This window comes from Narcine bancroftii, chromosome 3, assembly GCF_036971445.1.
Source record: "Narcine bancroftii isolate sNarBan1 chromosome 3, sNarBan1.hap1, whole genome shotgun sequence".
Lineage (NCBI taxonomy): Eukaryota > Metazoa > Chordata > Chondrichthyes > Torpediniformes > Narcinidae > Narcine > Narcine bancroftii.
The window spans coordinates 341,709,776-341,736,828 of record NC_091471.1 but is presented as its reverse complement, the minus strand read 5'-3'; the positions used below and the strand labels follow the sequence as shown (position 1 = coordinate 341,736,828).

General features: G+C 42.4%; 1 protein-coding gene across 1 annotated transcript in view; it reads right to left on the bottom strand.

Annotated features, from left to right (window-relative positions):
- elac2 (elaC ribonuclease Z 2) overlaps nucleotides 1-11,113 on the bottom strand; it is a 62,142-nt gene extending 51,029 nt beyond the window's left edge. Inside the window, exons 1-4 of the mRNA XM_069929512.1 lie at nucleotides 10,776-11,113; nucleotides 3,849-3,899; nucleotides 3,684-3,754; nucleotides 3,143-3,207 (exon numbers count right to left, since the gene is read on the bottom strand). Coding sequence (XP_069785613.1) covers nucleotides 3,143-3,207; nucleotides 3,684-3,754; nucleotides 3,849-3,899; nucleotides 10,776-11,065 — 477 coding nt within the window. The 5' untranslated portion in view covers nucleotides 11,066-11,113. The remainder of the gene's footprint in view (nucleotides 1-3,142; nucleotides 3,208-3,683; nucleotides 3,755-3,848; nucleotides 3,900-10,775) is intronic.
- Between the last annotated feature and the right edge of the window lie 15,940 nt (nucleotides 11,114-27,053).

The window sequence follows — 27,053 nt, the reverse complement described above, 5'->3', positions numbered from 1 at the left end:
AAACTAACATGGTTAGTCCAGGCCCAGGATTCCATTTCACCACTTACACTGAGGCAGGCCTGCAACATTACCTCTCCTGGACCTGCTTAATCAATCAGTAGTGGAACCCTTTTACCTAACACAGAACACTCTCATCAGCATTAGTCCCATGAGTAAAATTGGATTTTTCTTTTGGAATGATTTCTATTCACAACTTCAGCGAGTGTAACAGTAAGGAAAGCTCATCTCTTGCTCGGAGTTCATGGTGAAACAGAAAATTACCCTTTCCTATAACATCAGAGGGCCTTCAGGGAACAAGTTGTGCCAGTTATTAGGTCTGGCTCAGTTTGCAGTAATCACACCACTGAATCAGACAACTGTAGCTCAAACTTCTATTGTGGAGAGCAGAACACAAAAGAAGGAAGCCTGGACTATCATCACCTGAGGCAAAGAGCTCAGCAAGAACATCCGGAGTCTCACTGTTTACACTGTCGTCATATAGGTCCCAGTCTAAATCTGATGAGTCGGCTTCTTGGTATCTTTCTTAAAACATCTTCATTTGTTCTCCACTCTCTTACCATCTTCTCAGTTATGTCAAATGTCCTGGCAACTGCACAACTGGTAGCTTTCTTGACTTTTAACTTAAAACTTGCTTCATACTTTCTTAGTTTTTCTGGAGGCTCCATGATAACATGCGCCTTCTTTCAGGTCAGTCTTCTCAGACAATTGCCAGCAATCTTAAGGGTTTCCCTCACTGAAAAACGAGAAAGACATCCCCAACCTGGCATTACGAGAAGTACTCGGGATATTTTGAAATTATTTAAGGTACTTTATAAAAAGAAGGTTGCACGTCTTCCAATAATCTTACCTCAGTTTTGCCCACTACTCAGATCTGCTCATAACCTAAACAACAGTCTGGAGATGATCAACTAACAAGGTGAGGGGTGGGTAGCTGTACAAACTGCAACAGAGAAGGGGAGGCAGAACAATTTTCCCAGCCCCGCTACATTCAAATAGCTCTCAGAATTCAGATTTATTGTCAGTGTACATACATGAAATCACATACAACACTTGAGATTCTTTTTACTGTCAATGAGGTAGAATTACCACTTATTGGCAGTGCAAAAAAAAAGCCTGACTCAAAAATGTAAAGAAATAAAGAAATGCAAACAAACTGACTGTAGAAATACAGTGTAAGAAAAACAATAAAGTGCACAAGTAAGTGTTTTTAAATAAAGCCCTGATTGAGTTTGTTGATGAGGAGTCTGATGATGGAGGGGTAGCAACTGTTTCTGAATCTGGTGGTGAGAGTCTTGTGACACCTACACCTCTTTCCTAATGGTAGCAGCGAGAACCGAGCATGTGCTGGGTGGCGTGAATCCTTGATGATTGCCTCTGTTCTCTGACAGCAGCGTTCCCTGTAGATGCCCTCGATGGTGAGGAAGGTTTTGCCCATGATGTCCTGGGCTGCGTCACTGCCTTTTGCAAGGATTTTCACTCAGGGCAATGATGTTCCCATACCAGTCCGGGATGCAGCCAGACAGTACACTTTCCACCACATATCTGTAGAAATTTGTCAGGGTTTCCAGTGTCATGCCCAACCGAGCCACAGTCTAAGTGGAAAGTGAGAAAAGCAGGGGGCTAGGAATGCAGCCCTGTGGTGCTCTGGTACTGATGGAGATGTTCTTATCAATCCTCACCGATTGTGGAATGGAGGGGAGGAAATCCAGGATCCAATTACACAGTGGGGTGTTGAGTCCCAGGTCTTGGAGTTTGCTGATCAATTTTGAGGGGATGATGGTATTAAATCCCGAACTATAATCAATAAAAAGCATCTGATATATGCATCTTTGCTGTCCAAGTGCTCCAGCGCTTTGTTTAGAGCCAGTGAGATGGCATCCATCTTAGACCTATTGCTGCAATAGGCAAATTGGAATAGATGCATGACTCCGATAAAACAGGAGCCGATTTGCTTCAACACCAGCCTTTAAAAACACTTAATCACTGTTGATGTGAGTGTCACTGGTCAATAGTCATTAGGCAGGTTACCACACTTGTCTTGGGCACCGATATGATCGAGACCTGTTTGAAACAGGTGGGTACCATGCCCTGCCAAAGTGAAGACATTGAAGGTATCAGCAAATTGGTCAGCACAGATTTTTAATACTTGGCCGGGTACTCCATCTGGACCGGATGCTTTCCTCAGATTCACTCTCCTAAAGGCAGCCCGCACATCATACCAGGTTACCGAAAGGATCTTCAGGGGACATGGGAATACACAGTAGTGGTCTTCCATGTTTTTTATTTTAAATGGTCAATTTGGGCGCAGGAGGCATTGAGTTCATCTTGGAGTGAAGCTTTACCGTCTCCTTCTGCACCAGATTTGGGTTTGCAGCAGGTTTTGTGATTTAGACCCTGCCACAGCTGTCAGGTATCCTTCATTATTTCCATTTTCAGATTGAGGAGAAAGGGAAGGGCATTACCAGACAAGGAGTGAGAGGAGGCCTTCACAAGCCAAGCAAGCAGAGGGTGGTTGGGGGGGGGGGGGGGGGGGGGGTAATTGCAGACAAATAGTCTGTGTAAACAGCCTCTAATAGCAGTGCAGAAGCATTAGCTGGCAAAGAATCGTTTTGTGGGAAGACCCAAGGAGCACGGAATAGAGGAATGGAGAGCCAGATTGAAGTTGATTCAGGAGATAACATTGAAGACCAGGAAGAGAGTGCTTCAGATAAAGGTGGCCAGAGCGTCGCTCCTTGGGTAAAGTTGCTCTGATGGCAAGGATGAGGTGGCCATCAGGAAGAGGTCTTGCCATGAACTGGAAAATAAAGACAGAGGCAATAACATGCAGCGAAACAAAACAGTGTAGGCATGGGATAAATGAAGGAAACAGAAGGGGCTCACAAGGCAGATAAATAACACAAATGCGGAACCGGAAACAACCAACAAGAGACTAGAGAAACCAAGGTAGGCAAGTACCAGTTTGATCAGATGTTGAGCAGATTAACATGCAGCATGAGAGCAGATATGGTCCATCAACCCTTGTTTAGAATCTTCCTCTGCAAACACTTGGCAACTGAAAATGCATCTTTGCACATTAAGTACCTTTCAGGGCTGCAGTCCCCATTTACGTTACTCACAAACCAACAATCCGCTTTCTACTTACAAACTGTGGCGGTCCAGAAAACACACATTTAGGAACACCTGTTTCCTTCAACGTTAGAATCATACCTGAAGAAAATACATTTTTGAAAGGACAACATTAGTCTTTATCTCAGGTTAATTGAAGCATCAACACAACTGACTCTAAAGAAGCCAAGCAAATGACTTAGCTGCAGTTAATCCCCACTCAGGACAACAAGAGAATGGGCAATCAGAAAACTTGCTTGGTTAAAACTGAGTAAAAAAAAAAAAAAAAATGTACACCATAATTCACAGAAAAACCTGTCAAAACGCAAACTCAATTTCTCTGCCCAGCCACAAAAACATCATGCATAACACCATTGTATCCTTCAGGTTTCACAACGCAAAACTTGGTGATTTTGTTCAAACAATGCAACCTTTTGCAAGACTTTCCAAATCATTATATCATAATAGTTAAAACACAGCCACTGGTAAATTCAATAAATCCCCCTCATTTCCAAAAAAAGAATCACTCAATTTCAAATTTTTAAAAAAATATATAAACGCAAGGTCAATTTTCTTACCAGATAATCCTCCAACATTACACCAACTCATCCTGGTCACAAAAACATTGTCAAGACGAGAAATCTTTAGTCTGCAGGTAACAACAAAAATATTGCATGAAAAATATATCACCCATTCTGTCCCCAAATATTTGATTTGAGCAAGAGGAAAGCAGTGTTCCTTACTTGTGCTCCTGCATTAGCCTCTGTGTTCCTTCAGCACAGTTGAAGAGATATCTGCAATATACACACAAACAAACAGAGCAAACGGTCATTGGACTTGCATGCAAAAGGTAGGAATTATTGTTTAATTCTATCTCTTCCCGTCTCTGGAACCTGGGATAGCCCTCCGTAAGACGAGTAAAATCCTTAGTGCCCTGCATCCCATCCTAGGACAATCCATTAGATCTTCCTTAGTTTTTATTCCCCTTTCTTTCTCTTTATGTTACTATATAATGAAGATATGCAAGCATTGTTTTATTGTTATTATTTTAGGGGTTTAGGGAGGGACTATTAAGGGGAAGAACGCTTCCACCAGCGTTGTCTCCGCTCCATCCTCAACATTCATTGGAGCGCTTTCATCCCTAACATCGAAGTACTCGAGATGGCAGAGGCCGACAGCATCGAATCCACGCTGCTGAAGATCCAACTGCGCTGGGTAGGTCACGTCTCCAGAATGGAGGACCATCGCCTTCCCAAGATCATGTTATATGGCGAGCTCTCCACTGGCCACCGTGACAGAGGTGCACCAAAGAAAAGGTACAAGGACTGCCTAAAGAAATCTCTTGGTGCCTGCCACATTGACCACCGCCAGTGGGCTGATATCGCCTCAAACCGTGCATCTTGGCGCCTCACAGTTTGGCAGGCAGCAACCTCCTTTGAAGAAGACCGCAGAGCCCACCTCACTGACAAAAGGCAAAGGAGGAAAAACCCAACACCCAACCAACCAATTTTCCCCTGCAACCGCTGCAACCGTGTCTGCCTGTCCCGCATCGGACTTGTCAGCCACAAACGAGCCTGCAGCTGACGTAGACATTTACCCCCTCCATAAATCTTCGTCCGCGAAGCCAAGCCAAAGAAAGAAAGATTAAGGGGAAGAGTATAATTATAGTCAGAAATAATCTGTTTAAACATGGTAAATGTATAAGATGGATACATATTGCATATATGGAAATTTTAAAATAAAGTATTCAAAAAATGGTTATTGGAGCCAAACTAGTGTGAATACAATCTGCTATTTCTGATCATAATCCTCCATCATCAAATTTAAATTTGTTGCACAAAGATTCTTCAACTGCTCCAAATAAAATAACGCTGGAGTACATTAGCCATCAGAGTACTCAGTCCCTTCTTCAACAATCTTGAAGGAGAAGACAGAGGAATCACGCCAACAGTGGATGGAAGACTTAAAACAAGTCATGAGAAATACACTACTGACATCTAGTGGAAGTTCAGCAGCATCCAACCAGCTTTATTTTTTCCAGAAAGTGGATAATCTTTCCACAATATTTAAAATGTGGCTTCTGACACCAAGACTCCAAAGCAACTCTTTAGCAAAGCAACTGTGTCGCTTACCTCGCTGTAAATTTGTAACAAACTTAGGATTGGCTACAGCCTCGCCAGTATAAAAAACGGCAAATCAAAACAAAAGGATTTGCACATGAAGAGTCGACACATTTTCTCAAGGGTTCTGGTGAGGCAAATATTTTGGCGATTCTCAAATCTGACTCTCATCAGCTAACTATTGATGCAAGTAGGTTTATTGCCTGGAAATTATTTTGTGACACCCTCCCAATGTAAAAGTTGCTACCCTCACTTCAAATTTTCCTTCTTTGAGACAGGTTGAAAATATGGTGATCACACTCGGAAAGAGCAAACCAGGCTACTCTCAGGCATTAAAATTCAATCAATTCTAACTTTGCACATATAGAGTGTGAAATGTGCACAGAAGGACAGATATCTGCAAGAAATAAAAACAACAGTCTTATTGGCACCCAAATGCAAATACGGCTAAAGTACGCTGCACTTTGAAAGCAAGTCATGGACTCTGGGCAGTCTTTGAAACAATAAGCACTTAAAGTGCAAGGCAGCGGAGACTTTGTTCTAAGTGTCGTTATTCTTTACATAGCATGTATAAAAATGGAGAACCTCTTTTGTCTTTGAGAGTGGCAGTTAGAACGAAGCTGTTACAGCGCCAGCGATTAGCACCAGGGTTAGAATCCCACGCTGTTTGTACATTCTCCCCCTGTCTGCGTGAGCTTCCGCCAGGTGCGCCGGTTTCCCCCCACCATTCAAAACGGACCAGAGGTTGAAAGTCAATTGGGTGTAATTAGTGGCTGATATGGCCTGTTGCCATGCTGTATGTCTAAATTTAAATTTTGTGCTGCTTTTTTAAGATGTCCTGAAGTCCAAACACGATCACGGCATGCAACTTGACATTAATAAATGAAATGCTGGAGTAGCAGAGAGAATATAGTAATAGTAACCTGAAGTAGACTGACATGTTGAGAGTTCATAACATCAAAACTGGTTTCCAACTTCATCCTTGCAACAGAATCTCTAAAGAGCTCGACTTGCAAGAATGCAAAGGCAGCAAGTTTCAGTTATTGCAGAGGCCAATGCATCACATCACATATTAGACTGAGGTTAGGAGAGATTAAAAGATAGAGAACATGGATTAAAAGGCTTAAAAGGAATATTAAAGGGTGATTCTTCACACAGAGAGTGATGGGCTTGTGGAATGAGCTGCCAGCTGACTTTGGTACATGCAGACTCAATTTTGAAAGAAATTTGGACAGGGAGGGGTATGGATGGATATGGTCCAGGACAGTGGGACAGAATAATAGTTTGAAGGGTTGGTTTCTAAGCTGTAATGTTCTATGTTTTTTTTTTTATTTTTTATATTTTTAACACTATGAATCATATTGACCAAAATACACATAAACATTTCCCTCTTGAAGATGCACAGTGTCATTTTCTCCCCTTTCCCCCCCTTCCCTTCCTCCTTCCCACCCCCTCCCCACCCACTCAATGTTCAACATAGATGATACATTAAACCCATTAAACAATGTCATCAAACAATGAAAATAAACAAGAAAGTTGTGTCATCTACTTTTACACACTGGGTCAGTTCATTTAGTCTTCTTCTCAATCTGTCATTTTAGCCGGTGGAGGTCCGCGGTAGGACTTCTCTGTTGTGTTCCATGTACGGTTCCCAAATTTGTTCGAATACTGTGATGTTGTTTCTTAAATTATATGTTATTTTTTCCAATGGAATACATTTATTCATTTCTATGTACCATTGCTGTATTCTCAGTCTATCTTCTGATTTCCAGGTTGACATAATACATTTTTTTGCTACAGCTAAGGCTATCATAATAAATCTTTTATGTGCTCCATCCAAATCAAGGCCAAGTTCTTTACTTCTTATATTACTTAGAAGAAAGATCTCTAGATTTTTTGGTCTGTTGCTTTTTGTGATTTTATTTAATACCTGATTTAGATCTTCCCAAAACTTTTCCACTTTCTCACATGCCCAAATTGCATGTACTGTTGTTCCTGTTTCCTTCTTACAGCAAAAACATCTATCTGATACTGTTGGGTCCCATTTATTTAACTTTTTCTATTCTTTTGATCACTTTTCTCTCCCATTCTCTAAAGGAAAGGTTATCTATTGTGAAGGGGATTAGTTGATTTTGCGTCAATATTCACTTTGGTAGTTGATCATTTGTTTTTTTTTCTTTCTACGTGAATCTTCTTCCAAATGTTGAGCAGATGGTGCAGTACTGGTGAATTCCCATGTTGCACCAGCTTTTCATTCCACTTATATAGTATATGTTCAGGTACCTTCTCCTCTATTTTATTTAGCTCTAATCTGGTCCAATCTGGTTTTTCCCTTGTTTGATAAAAATCTGATAGATATCTTAATTGTGCTGCTCTATAATAATTCTTCAAGTTTGGTAGCTGTAAGCCCCCTTGTTTGTACCATTCTGTTAATTTATCTAGCGCTATCCTCGGTTTCCCCCCTTTCCATAAGAATTTCCTTATTATTTTCTTTAGCTCCTTGAAGAATTTCTCTGTTAGGTGAATTGGTAACGATTGAAATAGGTATTGTATCCTTGGGAAGATATTCATTTTAATGCAATTTACCCTTCCTATCAGTGTTAGTGGTAAATCTTTCCAATGTTCTAAGTCATCTTGTAATTTTTTCATTAATGGTTGATAATTTAATTTGTATAGATGGCCTAGATTATTATCTTGTTGAATACCTAGGTATCGGATTCCTTGCGTTTGCCATTTAAATTCTGATTCTTTCTTAAACTTTGTGAAATCTGTATTATTCATTGGCATCAATTCACTTTTATTTGCGTTGATCTTGAACCCCAATACTTCTCCATATTCCTTCAATTTCTTATGTAATTCTTTTATTGATAATTCTGGTTCTGTTAAGTGTACTATGATGTCATCTGCAAATAGACTGATTTTATATTTATTTTTTTATTTTTATCCCTCTTATTTTATTTTCTGTTCTTATCAGTTCTTCCAAGGGTTCTATAGCTAACACGAACAGTGAGGGAGATAGTGGACATCCCTGCCTAGTTGACGTGCTTAATTTAAAATGGTTTGATATATATCCATTTACTGTCACCTTCGCCAATCGTCCCTTATATAATGTTTTAATCCAATTAATATATTTCCCTGGTAGGTTGAACCTCTGTAGTACTTTGAATAAATAATTCCATTCTACTCTGTCAAAGGCAACCGCCACTGTTGGCATCTTGTTTCCTTGTACTGCATGGATTAAGTTAATGAACTTACAGATATTGTCCGTTGTTCGTCTTTTCTTAATAAATTCAGTTTGATCTAGTTTTAATATTTTTGGTACACAGTCGGCCAATCTGTTTGCTAATAGTTTAGCTATTATCTTATAATCTGTGTTGAGTAGAGATGTCGGTCTATACGATGCTGGTGTTAGTGGATCTTTCCCCGTCTTTGGTATTACTGTAATTATTGCTATTTTGCATGAATCTGGCATGTTTTGTGTTTCTTCAATCTGGTTCATTACTTCCAATAGAGGAGTAGTGTTCTATGGTTTGATGTTAAGACTTGCCAGGAATCTTAAAGGACTTCAGTTAGATGGGCATGCTATGAAACAAGCCAATTTCAGCTGTTGATCATGCAAACAACCAACTCTTCCCTTACTCCACTCATGAGTTTTCTTGCTCATTTTCTCATTCTTTCTGCCAGAGGATAGTTTCTCTGCTAACAGGAAGTGGTCAACAATACAGCTGTTTCTTGCCAGTGGACTGACTAGCTAATGATCCAAAATGACTGGGAGTCATACTAGTCTTTTTCATTAGCTACTTTCTTGCAGATATCAAGGGGTACTGCAGTGAACAGTACCCATCAGCATGAAAATGGTATCTTTCCAGCCACTACTTACAATTCTGCATTTTAGGTCCATGACAATGCGTCTTCCTTAACACCCAACAAACTTAAGCAGATTCCCGCTGTCTACTGATGATATCTGACCTCAATATTCTCAACATTTTCTGGTTTGAGCAGATTGACTCCAGTTCTTCGAAATTTTGCATTTTTGATCCATACAAGCTATGAGATGTTTTGTTTCACATTTCTTTCAAACAATTGGATCCAAAACTACACAATCATGAATCAATCATCAAATTAACCAACCAACGACTCGTGTAATTGTCGATATTGTGTAAATGTCAACCCACCCCCTCCTATTTTTGGCTCTGACTGCCTGCCCATCCTGGTGCTCTGACAGCAGACCCTTGCCCCGGCCTACCGGAGCTCCTGACGCCACGGCTGGCTGCCTACTGGAGCTCCTGAAGCCCCGACCGCATACTTACCATATGGTTCCAGCCACCTGAACTTACAATCCCTCGGATGAAGCATATAAAAGTCGAACCCCCCCCCCCCCCTTTATTTTGGCCTGAAAAAGTGGTCCAAAAAAATTGATGATGACATGAGTATATTCGGTATATTTAAAGCTCTTTAAAATTAATTCAAGCCTCTCAGCACCCTGCCCTTACAACCGTTTGGACCATTTTCACTGGAGCAAAGGAGGCTACGGAGTGATCTGGAAGAAGTTTACAAAGTCATTGGGGCCACATTTAATTTTTAAATTTAGACATACAGCACGATTTCGGCCCATGAGTCCGTGCCACCCAATTAACCTACACCCCAGGTACATTTTGAAATATACCACCTGGATTGTCACAATCATATTCCCCGGGTAGAAAAGTCCAACACTCAAGGGTGAGGGTTTGAAGTAAGCCAGGAAAGATTGAAGTGGGCCCAGAAGGTACATGAAAAGCAGGGGAGACAGGTACAATTCCATTTAAAAGCTATATGGGCCAGTACACAGGTAGGAAACATCCAGATGTGGTCTAAATGCAGGCAAATAGGAATAGAAAAAAAAACACAATTTGGTCAGCTTGCACAATTTGGGCCAATGGTCATTTGCATGTTATTTCTCTATTTCTCTCTCTCTCTCACTGCAAAACTGACTACACCACAAGAAAAAAATATATATTCATATTAATTGCTCGTAAGAGCTCGAGGAGGACCTTAAAGATGTGAAGAGCATTATTTAAATGCAAACATGTATTGGCAAAGCATTCTTCAGAAATTTGCCAAGGAATTGCGCCAACAAGATGAGACGCACAAAGGAAAATCATGAAAATCTGTCGACAAAGGTTCCATTATAGTCACGTAACCTAGGTGAAATTCTTTAACTTTGACCTACCGTAAGGCAGACAGAGTGTCTCCACTTGGTCCAGCGCCCCTGACAGAAACCCACAGCACCTGGTGTTGGCAGGCGGTCTCCCCTCCAAGTACTGTGCAGTCTTAGCTTCTGAGATCAGCCAATCCCAGCTCAGCAGGACACGTTGTCCTTGATGTAGCAAAGGCAGAGATCCATCACCAAAGTACCTTGATGAAGGGCTCCAGCGCGAAACGTCAGCTCGGTATCTCTACCTTTGCTACATCACTGACCGGCTAAGCTTCTCCAGCAATTTTTTAACTGGAGAAACACTCCAGCGCCTGGAATCACGACCAGAGCATCTGCAGGCTTCCCTGCTTCTTTACCTGTTGTATTCGGAGAAGACGTAGAGCGAAGCCCCGTTTTCCCGGCTCCCAGTCCCCACGACCTGCAGGTAGACGGTGGCGGGTCCGTGCACGTCCCCGTGTCTCCTCTTCTCCCTGGACTTCAGGTGGCGCAGGGTATCCTTCGGGGGCTTCTCCCTCCTGCCGCCCGTCGCCTTGAGCTGCCCGGCCGGGCTCAGCGACATGCTGGACGGCGGGCGCTGCGGGTGAACCAAGGGGGAACAGAGGCGCCGCGTCCACCCTGCGAGCCTCCGCACGCTTGCCCCAGACATCCAGGCTGCAAGTAACCCTGACAAACCCTGGACGCTCCTTCCCACCAGTTTCCGTCGCTGCTTCTGACAACTTCTGGTTCCCAAACTGTGAATCTCCGCCCCCTCGAGTCCATGCAACCGGCCGTGAGCGCAGTCCGGGCCACCTCGGCAGCGCGGAGTCTGTGCTCTCGGTTCCCTCCCTTGCAGCAGCGATCGCTGTTTCATCTTTCTGAAATGGAAAGTCTTGGTTTCATCTGCAGCCTTTCCCCACCAAACTTTCCAGTTGATGAAAGAGAAAGCTTTCATGCTCTAAATGGGATGTATGAATCTGATGGCCCAGTGGGAACCAGATGGTAAGGATGCGGTCGGGGCGTCCGGAGCTCCGGGAGGCAGGCGGTCGGGGCGTCCGGAGCTCCGGGAGGCAGGCGGCCGTGGCGTCAGGAGCTCCGGTCGTCTACGTTTTGTGAATTAAGCATATTTTTGAGATTAAAAGCGCTTGCCAGACACAGGCAATTAAAACACAAATTGTCTCAAAGCAAGCATAAAAAAAGACCCCAAAAAAGATAACACATGCAAGCAATTATTGTCAACCCCCCCCCCCCACAAACCTTGTGAAAGTATGAGCAATCTGCTTTTTTTTAAATTCCCTGAACTAAACTTTCCAATGTCCTGGAGTGCAACTTGTTAATTGCAGGCGAACACCCTGCATCTCATTTATTCCTTTCTGTCCCTCAAAGATCGCCATCACATCCTTCCAAATTCATCTGCAAGAGTGCAATGTCCAGATGCACCAAAATTCTAACAGCAACCATACACCGAGAACAAGCTATAAATGACCATTATATTCCATGAGGCTGAAAAGGCAAACAAATGCGAGGGAAAAAAAAGATAAGTATTCACTGTAAAAAAAAATGTGGCATTTTAATAGTGCAGACAGATCTTTTGGTGGTCCCAGAGTGGTTTAATGGTTCGGGTAGTTTATGGTTAGATTTGTTTACAAATATATTGGATTGAGATTATACATATTCAACTGATTCACACTCTGTTCATTTCATTTTTCTGTGCAATTTGTTTACTTGTTAGCAAAGGATTAGTTTGGCTAATGTCAAATTCTTCTGAAAATGCTTGGCCATAATGTAATCTGCCTTTTCCAGGTTGTTGACTGATTCCCCTTCCAGCCTCCTTCCCCGCCCACTTTCTCCCTACCATTTCCACCTCCTGCTCTTTTCATAACTTCGCCCCATGGATTTCTGTGGCCTGTATAGATCGATTACCTGCGGGTCGTGAGAACTGGGAGTCAGGAAAACGGGGCTTCGCTTAATGTCTTCTCTGAATAAACTGGTAAATAAACAGGGAAGTCTGCAGAATCTGTGGATGTAATTCAATACACAAAAGTGCTTTTGATGTAACATCTGATCTTTTGTTTCTCCAATCTTGCACAATTTCTGAATAGCCATATGTTGTGCATAAACTTAAATTTTTGACTTTAATCCTTTGCCAATATATGTTTGCAATTAAATAATGCTCCTATCAGGAAAGAGATACAGGAGGATCAGAGCCAGCACCACCAGGCTGAGGAACTGCTTCTTCTCAAGGGCAGTGAGAATGCTGAATGACCAAAGGAACTCTATTAATTGGTTAACAGAGCTCAAGGATGATCTGAAAGAGATGTGAAGAGCATTACCATCCAAAACTCCAATATCCCTGAAACTATTTATTTATTCGTAGAAATAAATACTTGTCCAGCGTATGTATTGTTTGTCTGCATGTGTGTTATGTCTAGTTGCGTGTTTTGCACCGATGACCGGAGAATGCTGTTTCATCAGGTTGTACCTCTGCAATTAGATGACAAACTTTACTTGAGAAAGGGAAGATGGGAGTCACTATGTTGAAGGATCATTCCTGGACCCAACCCACTAATAGCATTATGAAGAAAGCACACAGCACTTCTACTTCCTCAGGAGTTTTCAGAAGTTTGGGATGTCACCTCTGAAACCCTGGCAAATTTCTACAGATATTTAGTGGAAAGTGTGCTGACCAGCTGCATCACAGTCTGGTATGGGAACACCAATACCCCTGAGTGTAAAGCCCTGCAAAAGGTAGTAGACACAGCCCAGGGCATCACAGACAAAACTCTCACCAATATCGAGAATATCTACAGGGAACGCTGCCGTCGGAGAACAGCAGCAATCATCTGCTGCTATCAGGTGTGACACATTGGGTTAATTAAATATATGCTTATAGAAGGGAACAGAATTAGGTTAGCTGTTAGGTTGCATGTATTTTACAGACAAAACAATGCCTGCAAAGTTCCGAGGGCAGGTGCAAACAAAGTTCTGGGCTTTAGCAGCATGTGCAAGCACACCCCAGAAACTGAAACATTTGCAGAGAGTTGGGGCCATGTGTTTTTTTGTGTGAAGCCTGGAAATTGCAACATTTGCAAACTGAAACAAAAAAAAGTGCCTGGAACATCAGTAGGGGAGGGGCAGAGAATGAGCAAGAAGGAGTCAGCAGGAGGCAGTCTGAGAAAAGGCTGGACAGAGGAGGAGTCTGCTCTTAAGGCTTCCTTTTTCAAGACTGGGCAGAGTTCTAATATGGTAGCCTGGGTGTACTCTGGAAATCAGGAGTGGCGGCTGATCTTCCTGGTGTGGCGAAGAGGATAACTGAGAAGAACCTGAAAAGAAGACAAGTTTCTTCTGGAAGATACTCCTGTTTGGGGTGTCTAACAAGCAACAACCACCTCTCTGTAACGATTCACAACTTTCCTGCCTGGTAATTCTAAGTAAAGCACTGAAGTTTGCTTAAATGTAATGACTGATTCTGTACTCAGGATTGAAGATTACTGGAAACTAGCCTTGGAAACATGGAGAGTGGAAGATTGGCCAGTAAAAAAGATATTCTTGAAAATACATTACACACACTTGCACTAAGATTAGGTGGGGGGAAGGATTGTGTAAATAACTTAGTATTGATCTTGTTGTTCTAGACTCAGAGAATTAAACTAATTTTGTTTAAGGAGCCATTTCTTTGCTATATTTCTATTGCTGATGGATATGCTATGTAGTTTTTTTTTGCATTACCAATGAGTGATCGCTCTGCTTCACCCACAGAAAAAAAGAATCTCAGTTGTCATTTATGTACTCTGACAATAAATGTGAAGAGTTAAATTGAGCACACAGCATCACAGCTTCCCAGAGATGACTCTTCCTGTGTTTTATTTCTTGATGTCTTCTAAAAGGAGCCCCAGGGGTATTCCTGCAATGGTGTGTTCAGCAGCACATTGATGTTCACATTTCTCCCTTAGCATCTGATCAAGCAAAAAGGCTCATGTCTCTAAGGATGGGGAAATGAATCAAAAAGTGACACGGGAAGAATTCTTTTCACAAAGCAGCATGAACAGTAGCGGTGAATAAATACAGGTATTTTGAGTAGCACTTTTTGATTACAAAGTTATCCTGAAGACAAACACAACTGAAGGGAAATTGAGGGGTATTTTCAATTGCATAACGCTGCAGTTCTACTGATTTCCAGAAGCAGTGCTATTTGCAGCGCTTGAACACCACCAATTGGATTTAAATAATGGTGCAACTCTTTGTTACTTGCAGCATGTTGTTGCTAAAAGAAAACCCAAGTTACAGAACATCAGTAACAGGGGCATAATTTGCAACTTAATTGGAATTACGATGTCTTCACCTTTTTTCGAGTTGTATGCTTTCCAGTGGAAACCAAAACTTTTACAGGCTTGGTCGGCATAGCGGTTAGCACAACGCCTTTACAGCACCAATGATCAGATCTGGGATTTGAATCCTGCACTGTCTGTAAGGAGTTTATACGGTCTCCCCATGACTGAGTGGGTTTTTCCCGGGGGCTCTGGTTTCCTCCCTCCATTCGAAACATACCGGGGTGTAGGTTAATTGGGCAGCATGGACTCATGGGCCGAAAGGGGATGTTACCGTGCTGTATGTCTAAATTTAAATGAAGGGGCGGTCTACCAGGTTTGAGAAGTCTCATTTATGATAGACTTTAAAAGGCAGAGGATTGGATCAACATGCGCATCAAATAAAATGCCATTCTGCTCACTTACCCTGCTTGAAATGAAAACCACAAACGTGAATCCTTATTCTGCACATAAGATATAAAATAATATTTCCTCAAGATCTGTCAACAAAACTGAATGAACTCTTCAACCTCTCACCCATTGCCTCCAGGATAAACGGTTTTAATTTCTGACCAGGGACTTGAATATGAAGTTCGTGTCAATTTCCCAGCCAGAAATTAGAGAGTTCTTGCAGCAATTGGCTGAGGGTTTAAATTCCATGTGAATAAGGCAGGATGACTTCAAATAATGCAGAAAGCACACCACATTCTTCAGAAATGGAGTATTATTCCAGTGGGCAGCAGGATGATGACTTGTACCAAATGATTTCAACTTGTATTGCATTAAAGACACCCCATCTATTGATAGAAGTGAAGCACCTTCAACCGACAGCAAGTAAACAGCAGTAAAGTAGAAATCTGCAGATGCTGGGTTCTGATTGTGAGAGATGAGAAAAACTGACATTGCAATATGAACATGAAGAAAATAAAATTGATACATAAGTAAATGAATGAAGCCAGTGCAAACAACATGAGACATGGACATTAGAAAGCAGGAAGCTGACACTGTCTGAGTAAGATAAGAATCTCCTCCACCAGCAAGTTCACTGAATGAAGGAGAGGAGGACAGACAATTGAGAATAGAAGTAGAGTTAGTCTGAATGAGATAAGGCTCGCCAAGCCCCAGATAGAATTAGCAAGGCTTGCATAAATAATTAAAAGACCTTAGACAGTATTAGCAAGTTATACATATATAATTAGTAAGCCATACAACAGATTTTTCAAGTATGCATATTTAACTAGTAAACCCTAGACAAGATTAACGAACCCTGCAGATGAAGGGACTGTAGCCCTGAGAGTCGGGAAGGTGTGAATGGGGACAAGGGCTAGGATGTGAATAAGGACAATGGGAATAATGGCATAAGAAGACACCGACAGGATACCCCCTGGTCCTCCAAGTATACTGAAACTGCACGTAGGCAGGAAGGATTGCCTCTGCCAAACCCATCCAGGGGGCAGAAGAATGTAAGGGGGAGGGTATTCTGATACTGAAATTTTCTGTATAAAAGTTGGGTGAGCCCCAGTGTATGTGTGTATTCCCAGGGTAAGGGGAAGCACCTAACTTTGCATTGTTGCTGTAATAAATGTTCTTTGTTCTCAATTTTTGTCTCGAGCAATTTCTTTAAAGGTACTTCTATTTCTAACAAATGGGGACTCGTCCGGGATCACACTCCCTCCACTGACAGAGTGCCCGACGACGAGAGTAGGTGCACCCCAGCTGATTCAGCTGGACTCACGGACGACGGGTGGCTGGTCAGTGGAAGAAGCGAGTGATATCCGAGAAGAGGCATTGAGAACAAACGACGGAAGAAATGTTAAGGAAGCGTGCTAGAACCTTGCTACTGGAACCTAGTAAGAGGAATTTTACTTGCCTCTCAGTATGGGAAATATGGGTAGCAAGGAAGAGAGTCCTGGTTCAGGATGTGAGGATCAGATAACTACGCACAGCCCGCTTGGGTTGATGTTATCTGACTGGGGCACGGGAAGGACCCGTGGAAAGGACAAACTGACCATGGTCAGGTATTGTTGTAGGGACTGGGTTAAATACCTGATAAAAGGGAGCTCCGTGTACTGGCCAAAGCTCGGATCCGAGGATGACTGGATGTGTCAAGCATTGAACATCTGGCTCTATCAAAACCAGAGAGATAACCTAGAGAGCAGAGAATATGCAGCCTGCTGGCTTAGGGGATCGTGTGATCAATTGGTTTTGAAAGAAAAAGAGTACAGGGACAAGAGAGAGGAGGAACCTTTTGTCCCTGAACCACAAGGGTGGGATGTGCTACATTCCCTCCCTCCACCTTATGTTCCTCCTATGCCAGCTCCTATCTTTCCTCCCCCTCCTATAACCTACCCTTCTGCACCTTCCCCACCTCCCCCACCACTAGAGAAGAGAGCAGGAGTGGTATGATGACTCGCTCACAAAGCACTCGATTACCACCCCTGTTGACAGGAGAAAGAGGAAACTTTAATTCAGAACAGTGTGAGACTCTTCAGGAAGAAAGGGCAGAGCCCCCCAATCCATCTCCCAGGGAGCAGGAACCCAGACCTAATAAGCCAGAAACCAACTGGATGCGACCCCTGCGGGAAGTTCCTGTAGGAGAGAGTCTCGGCTTCGTAAATGTGCCCCTGACCAGTACTGAAGTGCGTAACTTTAAGAAAGAACTCACCTCCCTGATAGAAGAACCCCAGGGATGTGCTGAACAGTTAGACCAATTTTTGGGACCAAATCTATATACTTGGGAGGAGTTAACATCTATCTTTAGGACCCTGTTTACTTTGGATGTGCGTGGAATGATCCGCCAGGCAGGGATTAAAGTCTGGGATAGGGATCACCAAGGGGGACTAGATGCGGTACCAGGAGAAACTAAATTCCCCTTGGCAAGACCTAATTGGGATAAAAATACCAATGACGGTCGGGTATTGATGGAAGAGTACAGGGTTAATTTGATAAGAGGAATCAAGGAATCTGTCCCAAAGGGACAGAATTTCAAGAAAGCCTTTGAGGTTCCCCAAGGTCCCGACGAGACCCCTTCCGCATTTCTGAATAGATTGCGCACGGCAATACAGCAATATGGGAGTCTCCACATAGAATCCCCAGCAGGGCAGCAATTGGTACTAATTGGTTTTGTTACCAACTCAGCCCCAGACATTAGAAGAAAATTACAAAAGACAGAAAATTGGCATGAGCAGGGAATAACCCAGCTTCTACAGATCACACAAAAAGCATTTGTCCAGAGGTCTGAAGATAAGCAAATAGGGAAGGCAAAAACATTAATCCAAGCAGTCAGAGAGGTAGTAGATGAGCGACCTAAAAAGGATAGGGACTGTGTGCCAGCTCCTGTATGCGGTGAGGGAAGCCACGGGTGGGGAAGTGCGGACCCCAGTGGATGGAGGAGTAGAGGAGGATTCCGGGGACGACGACCCTTCCCGGGGCACCTTAGAAACCCAGGTAGAGATTGGGAAATGGGAAAATTTGTCTGTTTCCATTGTAAAAAGGAAGGACACTTTAAAAAGGATTGCCCACTGCGAGCCAGGGACACACGATCCTATGCCCTGATGGAAGCAGATTATGAATAGGGGGGTCACGGTTCTCAGTCAATACATACTGTGGGGCTGCACGGAGAACCATTAGTTAATTTATGCATAGGACCCCACAGTGACAACATGATATTTTTAGTTGATTCTAGAGCAGCCCGATCTAGTATTTTACACCAACCAAAGGGGGTTAAAATAGAAGGGACAATGATAGTTTCGGGGGTGGGAGGAAGAGACTTCACAGTCCCTGTATTAAGAGAGGTCAGAATCCAAATGGGAAATAAGGTAATAGTAGAGGATCTTCTACCACTTCCCCAGGCTGGGGTATGTTTATTAAGACGAGACTTACAGGACCAATTGGCTATCGGTACCAGACCACTAGAATCAGGCATCGGGGTTCAATTTTATATTTTAAGCGAGGAAGATTGAGAACTTATCAATCCAAGAGTATGGGCAGAAAAAGGCAATAGAGGAGTTTTAGACATTCCTCCCCTCCAAGTTACTTTAAAAGACTCGCAACAAACAATTAGAAGAAAACAGTACCCAATTCCTATGGCTGGCTGCAAAGGTCTGCAGCCCGTAATTGACCAGCTGCTTAAGGATGGTATACTCGAACCTTGTATGTCACCCTTTAATACCCCGATTTTACCTGTCCAGAAACCAGACGGTACCTATCGATTAGTACAGGACTTAAGGGAGTTTAACAAAATCATTCTCACCCGTCACCCTGTTGTACCTAATCCCTATACGATCATGAGTAAAATCGATCCCCATAGTAAATGGTTTAGTGTGATTGACCTCAAAGATGCTTTCTGGACCTGTCCGTTAGCAACAGAAAGCAGAGACATGTTTGCCTTTGAATGGGAAAACCCTTTTACTGGACGTAAAAATCAATACCGGTGGACTGTCCTTCCTCAGGGCTTTACAGAATCTCCAAATTTATTCGGTCAGGTCCTGGAACAGATACTAGATGAGGCTCCACGGAGAGACAATTGTCAGCTAATACAATATGTAGACGACTTGTTAATTACGGGAAGAACATATGAATTGGCTAAAGAATTTACTGTTGCACTTTTAAATTTTTTAGAAAAGAAAGGTCTTAGAGTGAGCGAATCCAAATTACAATTTGTTCAATCAGAAGTTAAATGCTTAGGTCATCTGGTAAGTCAGGGAACTAGGAAAATAAGTCCAGAGAGGATATGTGGTATTCTGCAGATTCCCCCTCCCAAAAATGCCAAGGAACTTAGGAAATTCCTTGGCTTAGTGGGATTCTGTAGAATCTGGATGGAAAATTATTCTAGCCTTGTCAAATTTCTTTACGATAAACTCACGACTATAGAGCCCGAAGCTCTAGTCTGGACAGACGATGAGATTAAAGATTTTGACTTCGTTAAACATAGCCTTACGCGTGCCCCAGTCTTGGCACTACCCGACTTAAATAAGCCTTTTGATTTATATACTAATGCCAAAGGAGGTGTAGCCACTGGAGTACTAACCCAGGACAGGGCAGGCTATAGACAACCAGTGGCTTTTCTATCAAAGATTTTAGACCCCGTTTGTCGTGGCTGGCCACAATGTGTACAAGCCATCGCAGCCACTGCTGTTTTAGTTGAGGAAGGACGGAAAATTACTTTCGGCGCCCCTATGATAGTTCACACCCTTCACACAGTCCTCAATATTCTCTTACAACGTGCTGGGAGATGGCTCACGGACCCTAGAATTTTAAAATATGAAACGATCCTAATGGATAGGGATGATTTGACCTTGCTCACGACTAAAACCCTTAACCCAGCAGCCTTCCTCGTTGCTCCAAATTTGGACAATTCCACAAATGAATTAGAACATGAGTGCTTAGAAGTCATAGACCTACAAACCAAGATTAGGGAAGATCTAACTGATATCCCTTTAAAAGAAGATGAAAGATGGTTTATTGACGGCTCTTCACGATGCATTGCAGGAACTCGCTATAATGGGTACAGTGTAGTGGATGGGAAGCAAGGACTAGTGATTGAAGCCGGTCGCCTCCCTGGTCATTGGTCAGCACAATCCTGTGAATTATACGCCCTATGTAGAGCACTCCACAGTTTAGAGAACAAAATAGACACTATCTACACTGACTCTAAGTACGCTTTTGGTGTAGTCCACACCTTTGGGAAGATCTGGAAAGAACGGGGAATGATAACTGGTAAAGGACAGAAGTTAGCCCATGAACATTTAATTGTCCAATCCCTAGATGCTCTGACGCTCCCGACTGAAATAGCCGTAGTACATGTCCGAGGACATCAAAGTGGTGACAGTCCTGAAGCTAACGGCAACAGACAGGCTGATGCAGCTGCCAAACAGGCTGCACTTACGGAAAATATTCACATCCACCTATTACTGCCCACACCACTAGAGATTAAAAATACCCCCATCTTTTCACGGGAAGAGGAGGTCTCAATGAAAGATCAGGGATTTCGCCAAACTGCCGACGGGTTGTGGTGGACAGTAGACGGACGTCAAGTCCTTAACAAAGCATTAGCCCGCCAAGTGGTAGATCAGCTACACCTACAGACACATTGGGGAACTCAGGCGCTTGTTGATGCCTTTCAACAATCTTTATACTGCTCCGGTATAATATGTACACTATATATATACTCCGGTATATATACAATTGCTAAACTTACCACTTGCAGCTGTCCAATCTGTCAGAGAATCAATAAGAAATCTATGCGCCCTGTACTGCCTGGCAGTCGCGACATCGCAGTTCGCCCGTTTCAACGCATACAAGTTGATTTTACAGAACTTCCTAAAATTGGTATTTACAAATACCTTCTAGTCATGGTAGATCATTTTACACGATGGGTTGAAGCTTTCCCCACCCCGAATGATCGAGCTATCACTGTAATCAGAATACTTATTGAATCTGTGATTCCAAGATATGGTCTGATTCAAACCATTGATTCAGACCGAGGAACACATTTTACCTCTCAGGTTCTCCAGGGTGTCTGCAAGAAACTGGGAATAGACTGGCAACTACATACCCCATGGCACCCCCAAAGTTCAGGTCAAGTTGAAAGAATGAATCAAACTTTGAAAAATCAACTCACTCGACTTCATGAAGAGACTGGCCTCTCCTGGATTAAATCTTTACCATTAGCCCTGCTTAGAATTCGCACAGCCCCTCGTAAAGACCTTGCAGTCTCACCATACGAAATGATGTTTGGACTTCCATTTATGGGATTCCACACTGATACCCCTATCCCTGAGGCTAATGATCAATACATTTCAAAATTTCTACAGGGTCTTTCTACTTCTATACACGACCTGAAACAGAAGGGATTATTAGCTCAAACTCCACCCCTGGAATTTCCTATCCATTCTATTAAACCTGGTGATTGGGTTTATGTCAAAGCATGGCAAGATAACCAACTGAAACCAGCCTGGGACGGTCCCTACTGTGTACTTTTGATTTCAGACGCTGCCGTGCGAACAAGAGAAAAAGGCTGGACCCACATCCAATGGATTAAACCATCTACCCAACCACAGGATCACGACAGTCAAACTCAACCCTCCACCTGGTGTGCAGTGCCTCATCCTTCTGACCTGAAACTTACACTACGCCGTGAAAAAGTGCCGTAATGTTGTTTTTATTCCTTATTGTATTGTTTAATTGTTGCTTCTCCATTTCTGAGACATCACTTAATTACTCACAATGTATTAAGTCCTCCTGGAATAGGGGCAGCAGAGGTCACAATTATTTTCCTTTAGAGTTTAGACAAGGTGTAGATTTAGTTTTTAGCCATAGTAAGATATGTTTTAATAAGGGATTCCAATACGGACCAGGGGATCAGAACAGCTGTAGAGACCATCACTTAACTTCCCACATAGATATTAAAGGTATGAGTTCTAAACCTGTAGCACAAAGAGAGCGATATGACACAGACACACTGAATGTTAGTAACCAATGCACCTGTCAGAGAGAGAGAGAGAAGACTTTTGCTAATGTACACAGACAGGCTTCGACTCACAACTTCAATTCTACTCAGACTGTTACACACATCTCTGATCGTAATACACAATCCTCCCCAGACTGGTCTTTTCTCAAACATCCTTTGGGTTCCGCCGGCATTCACAATCCTTACTACTGCATCATTAAGGGAAGTTCCAGTTATAAACGGCAACAGCGGCTACAGATCGCTAACGCTCCTTGCCATCTGAAACATCTAATCAGACTCCATGCAGGCTTGGGCATTATCATCCAACACAACACAATGGCCCTGAGGTTACGGGCTGAAGATAAACAACGTTTACCAGACACACTCCAACAAAACCGCCTGCCTCTCGATTACAGCTTCACTGCTGAACGCAGCACTTGTGAAAGACTCCTTAAAGACACTACTCACAACGGGCAGGCGGTTAAGAACACTTCTTCAAGACGTCGAAAAACTTCCCATGCCCAGGGACAGACTTTGCAACCTCGGTCCTCTGCGGGATGGACTGAACTTTTCACCGGTCATTGGAGTCTGATACTCGCAACCCTTTTAACAGCTGGACTCATTACTTTCACCATCTTACTGCTTCCCTACATACAGACTGTTACACATCGTTTAACTCATCAACCCTTTCGTCAGAACACTTACACCCAAAGGATGTACGATTCCCAACATCTTTCTGAGGACATGGAAACTGCTATCCGTTTATTGACCAGCTGGGAAAACCAACAAGTTCCACTCTACCGCATCAGTGATACTGATCTAAAAGAAAACGGAGGATTGTGAGAGACCAGTAACACTGAGATCAGTAACACTGATCATTGCGTGAGATCAGTATTACTGATCTAAAAGAAAAGTGAGGATTGTGAGAGATGAGAAAAACTGACATTGCAATATGAACACGAAGAAATGAAGAAAATAAAATTGATACATAAGTAAATGAATGAAGCCAGTGCAAACAACATGAGACATGGATATTAGAAGGCAGGAAGCTGACACTGTCTGAGTAAGATAAGAATCTCCTACACCAGCAAGTTCACTGAATGAAGGAGAGAAGGACAGACAATTGAGAATAGAAGTAGAGTTAGTCTGAATGAGATAAGGGTCGCCAAGCCCAAGATAGAATTATAGCAAGGCTTGCATAAATAATTAGAAGACCTTAGACAGTATTAGCAAGTTATACATATATAATTAGTAAGCCATACAACAGATTTTTCAGTATGCATATTGAACTAGACAAGATTAACGAACCCTGCAGATGAAGGGACTGTAGCCCTGAGAGTCGGGAAGGTGTGAATGGGGACAAGGGCTAGGATGTGAATAAGGACAATGGGAATAATGACATAAGAAGACACCGACAGGATACCCCCTGGTCCTCCAAGTGTACTGAAACTGCACGTAGGCAGGAAGGATTGCCTCTGCCAAACCCATCCAGGGGGCAGAAAAATGTAAGGGGGAGGGTATTCTGATACTGAAATTTTCTGTATAAAAGTTGGGTGAGCCCCAGTGTAAGTGTGTATTCCCAGGGTAAGGGGAAGCACCCAACTTTGCATTGTTGCTGTAATAAATGTTCTTTGTTCTCAATTTTTGTCTCGAGCAATTTCTTTAAAGGTACTTCTATTTCTAACATGATGGACTACATAGAAGTGCTGGAGGAACTCAACAGGCATGAAGCATCCATGAAGAGCAAAAGGCATTTGACATTTTGGGCCTGAGCCTTTCTTCAGGAGGGCCTAAAATGTTGTCTTTCATTGTGAGAACATTGCAGTTGAAAAACCTTGAGGTCTTGTTGCAATTGTAAAGAGTGTTGGTAAGGCCTAATCTAGGATACTGCATACAATTTTGGTCCCCAAGTGATGTCAAAGGTAATACCTGGCAGGAAGGAGTTGTCCTCCCAAGAAAGGCTAAATAGTTTGGTCTGTGTACCTTTGAGTTCAGTCGAATGAGATGGCCACATTCAAACATTGACAGGGTAAATATTTGAATCATACTACCTGTAGTGGGAGAGTAAAAAAGCAAAGAGACAAGATAAGGATTCAATCAATGAAAACTGAGGTACACAGAAATTTCTTCTTGCACCAGGTGGTGGAAGCTGGAACATTAGAAGCATTTAAACTGAACATGGATATACATTTGATGGATTGAGGAATGGGGAGTCTGGAGAAATGACACAGAAAGGAATTGAGGCCAATATTTATCTGCCATGATCATATTAAATAGCTGATCAGGTGGCCACTTGTATATCTAATCAATATCTACATTGTCGTAGTAGTAAAGGTTTTGCACACAGGTTCTCGCTGAGGGAAATGAGGAAGTCTGTTGCCACAAGAGATCAGCTGACTTAGGATAATAACCAAACATGTAATCTTGATCTGCATGGCTTCGTATCAAGTGAATAAAACTTTATAGGCTGCATATGTGGTTTCTGGCAAGTAAGTCTGTTGAGAATTGGGAGGTGAAAATTATTTTAAAAACTTTGGTTGTGAAACTGCAGCCCAAAGAAAGCTTGAGGTCAACTTGAAGAATAGAAAACTTTTCATTTTTGTGTTAAATTAACTCTGGCATTTGAACAGTAAATTAAGTAAAGCCTCAGATCGGGTTTCATTTTGAGCTGAATGTCACTCTGAACTCATTAATATTCTGCTTCATTCTGGAGATGATATTTATAGTTCACTTGATTTTCCATCTTGCAAACTTTATAAAAGTTCATAAAAGAGAAGTTAGAATGGAGATGTTGCTAAACAGACAGAAAATGGGATTGCTAATGGATCACACGTTGACATTGTTTCACATGGACAATCTGTCTTACAATTGCGGTGACAGAATCTCTTTGGCTACTGTGAGATGGCTGACTTTAAAATCATTCCAGAAATTCTGCAATATTCATTTTTACTTTAATTTCAGCAATGATTTTTTTTTTGTTTTTATCTCCCCAAATGTAAATAATTTCAAATATGAATTAAACCATTTTTAAAGAATGAGGAACCAAAACATCATAGCCCATAAAAATATCAACATTTACAGTTAAAATTGTGGTGATATGTAATTACACCACTAGGTCACCAGGGGTCATCCTGGTGACCTTGTCTATAAAGCAGTCCAGAGCTACATCTAGCCTTCCAGGTTCATCTTGCAGAGAGACAAGACCTCTTAGTGTACATATTAGTTTATTGAAGCTGTCTTATACTCGCACTGCTGGTGTGGTTATTGTCAGTACAAAAATATGAAATAATTCTGGGTACATCCTGTCATGTTGAGAAGAGTACCAGGTTCAGTGGGTTCACAGAGAGATGAGTCTGGACACAAGTATTACAATCACACATAACTTTAATTAACACACAAGAAATAAACGGGAGAAATGTTAAATTTTTCACTTTAGTGACGAAATAGACATTCACCTCGGACTTCGGTTGGACTCCAACAACAGTAAACCTATACTTACCCTGCTCACCCACTACAACCAATAACACACCCAGTTCCATGACCAATGGGGGTGCAGTTCTCTGAAAGTACTGATCTATTGCAATACCACAGCTCAGCTTCAGTACAGTGCACAACTTACCTGCGACACTTCCAGTGATGTCCACAGTAGTGACCTGGCATGGAGTGATGTCCAGGGCTTGGACCACAAGGCAGAGAGCAAAAGTATGCTGAGTGTTATATACAGTGCTAAATCTGTGCTTCGAACCAATAATGACCCCTGGTGATTTAAATTAGCCAATGGCAAGGTGTGTACTAATGGGTGGCTGGAGTCCAACCTTGATTGATTCCAAATAAGTTTCACAAGGAGAGGACACATCACCACCCACAACACACACATTCCAGACAAGCAGTGATGCCACATTTTCTCCACACACAACAGATCCAGGAACCCTCACTGGCCACTTTGAACAATTAGCACCAGGCTACTCATTTTAATTTGGACTCCGGTATGAGTGCTGGAAATACTTCTACAGGTACAAAAGGGTGATATGTATGACTTGGGATGATACATTGTGGGGATGTTCAATCGGCAGTAAATTGTGCTTTAGCAACTAGAATTACACTTTGGCTTTAGAGGAAGAAAAAATATTTTTCCACCAACATCTTCATCCTTCAATTTTCATTGTTTCCCAAAAGACATGCCAATGTTCAGAATCAGAATTTATTGTTATGAACAGGTCATGAACTTTGTTGTTTTGCGGCAGCATCACAGATGCAAATGCTGAAATAAATTACATTGTAAAAAAGATAAATAAATTAGTTCAAAAAGAAGAGACATTGAAGTAGCATCTGTGGTTCATTGTCCATTCAAAAATCTGATGGTGGAGGAGAAGAAGGTACTTTTATGCCATTAGGTGTTCATCTTCAGCACCCTGTACCTCCTTCCTGACAGGAGCAGGGAGATGAGGGCATGGGTCCTTGAGGATGGAGGCATCTTTCTTGAGACACTGCCTCTTGTAGATGTCCTCTATGGAGTGAAGACTGATGCCCGTGATGGTGCTGGCCGAGTACACAACTCTCTTCCTGTCCTGTTCATTGGCATGCCAGCAATCAGGTACTGGGATTCAAATCCCGGGCTGTCTGTGAGGAGTTTGTGTGTTCTCCCCATATTGCGTGGGTTCCCTCTGAGAGCTTCAGTTTCATCCCACCATTCAAAATATACCGGAAAGGTAGCAGGTCAATTGAGCGGCACGGTCTTTTGAGTTTAAAATAAAAACTTCCTCGCTTCATAGGAATGTATGAGAATCTTCACCAGAAGGACTACAACAGTTTGGGTAGGTCACCACCTTATCAATATCAATGGACAGAGCATGCCAACCTTGCAATTGTTTCCCATCTGCCAGGAATGAATGAAACACATG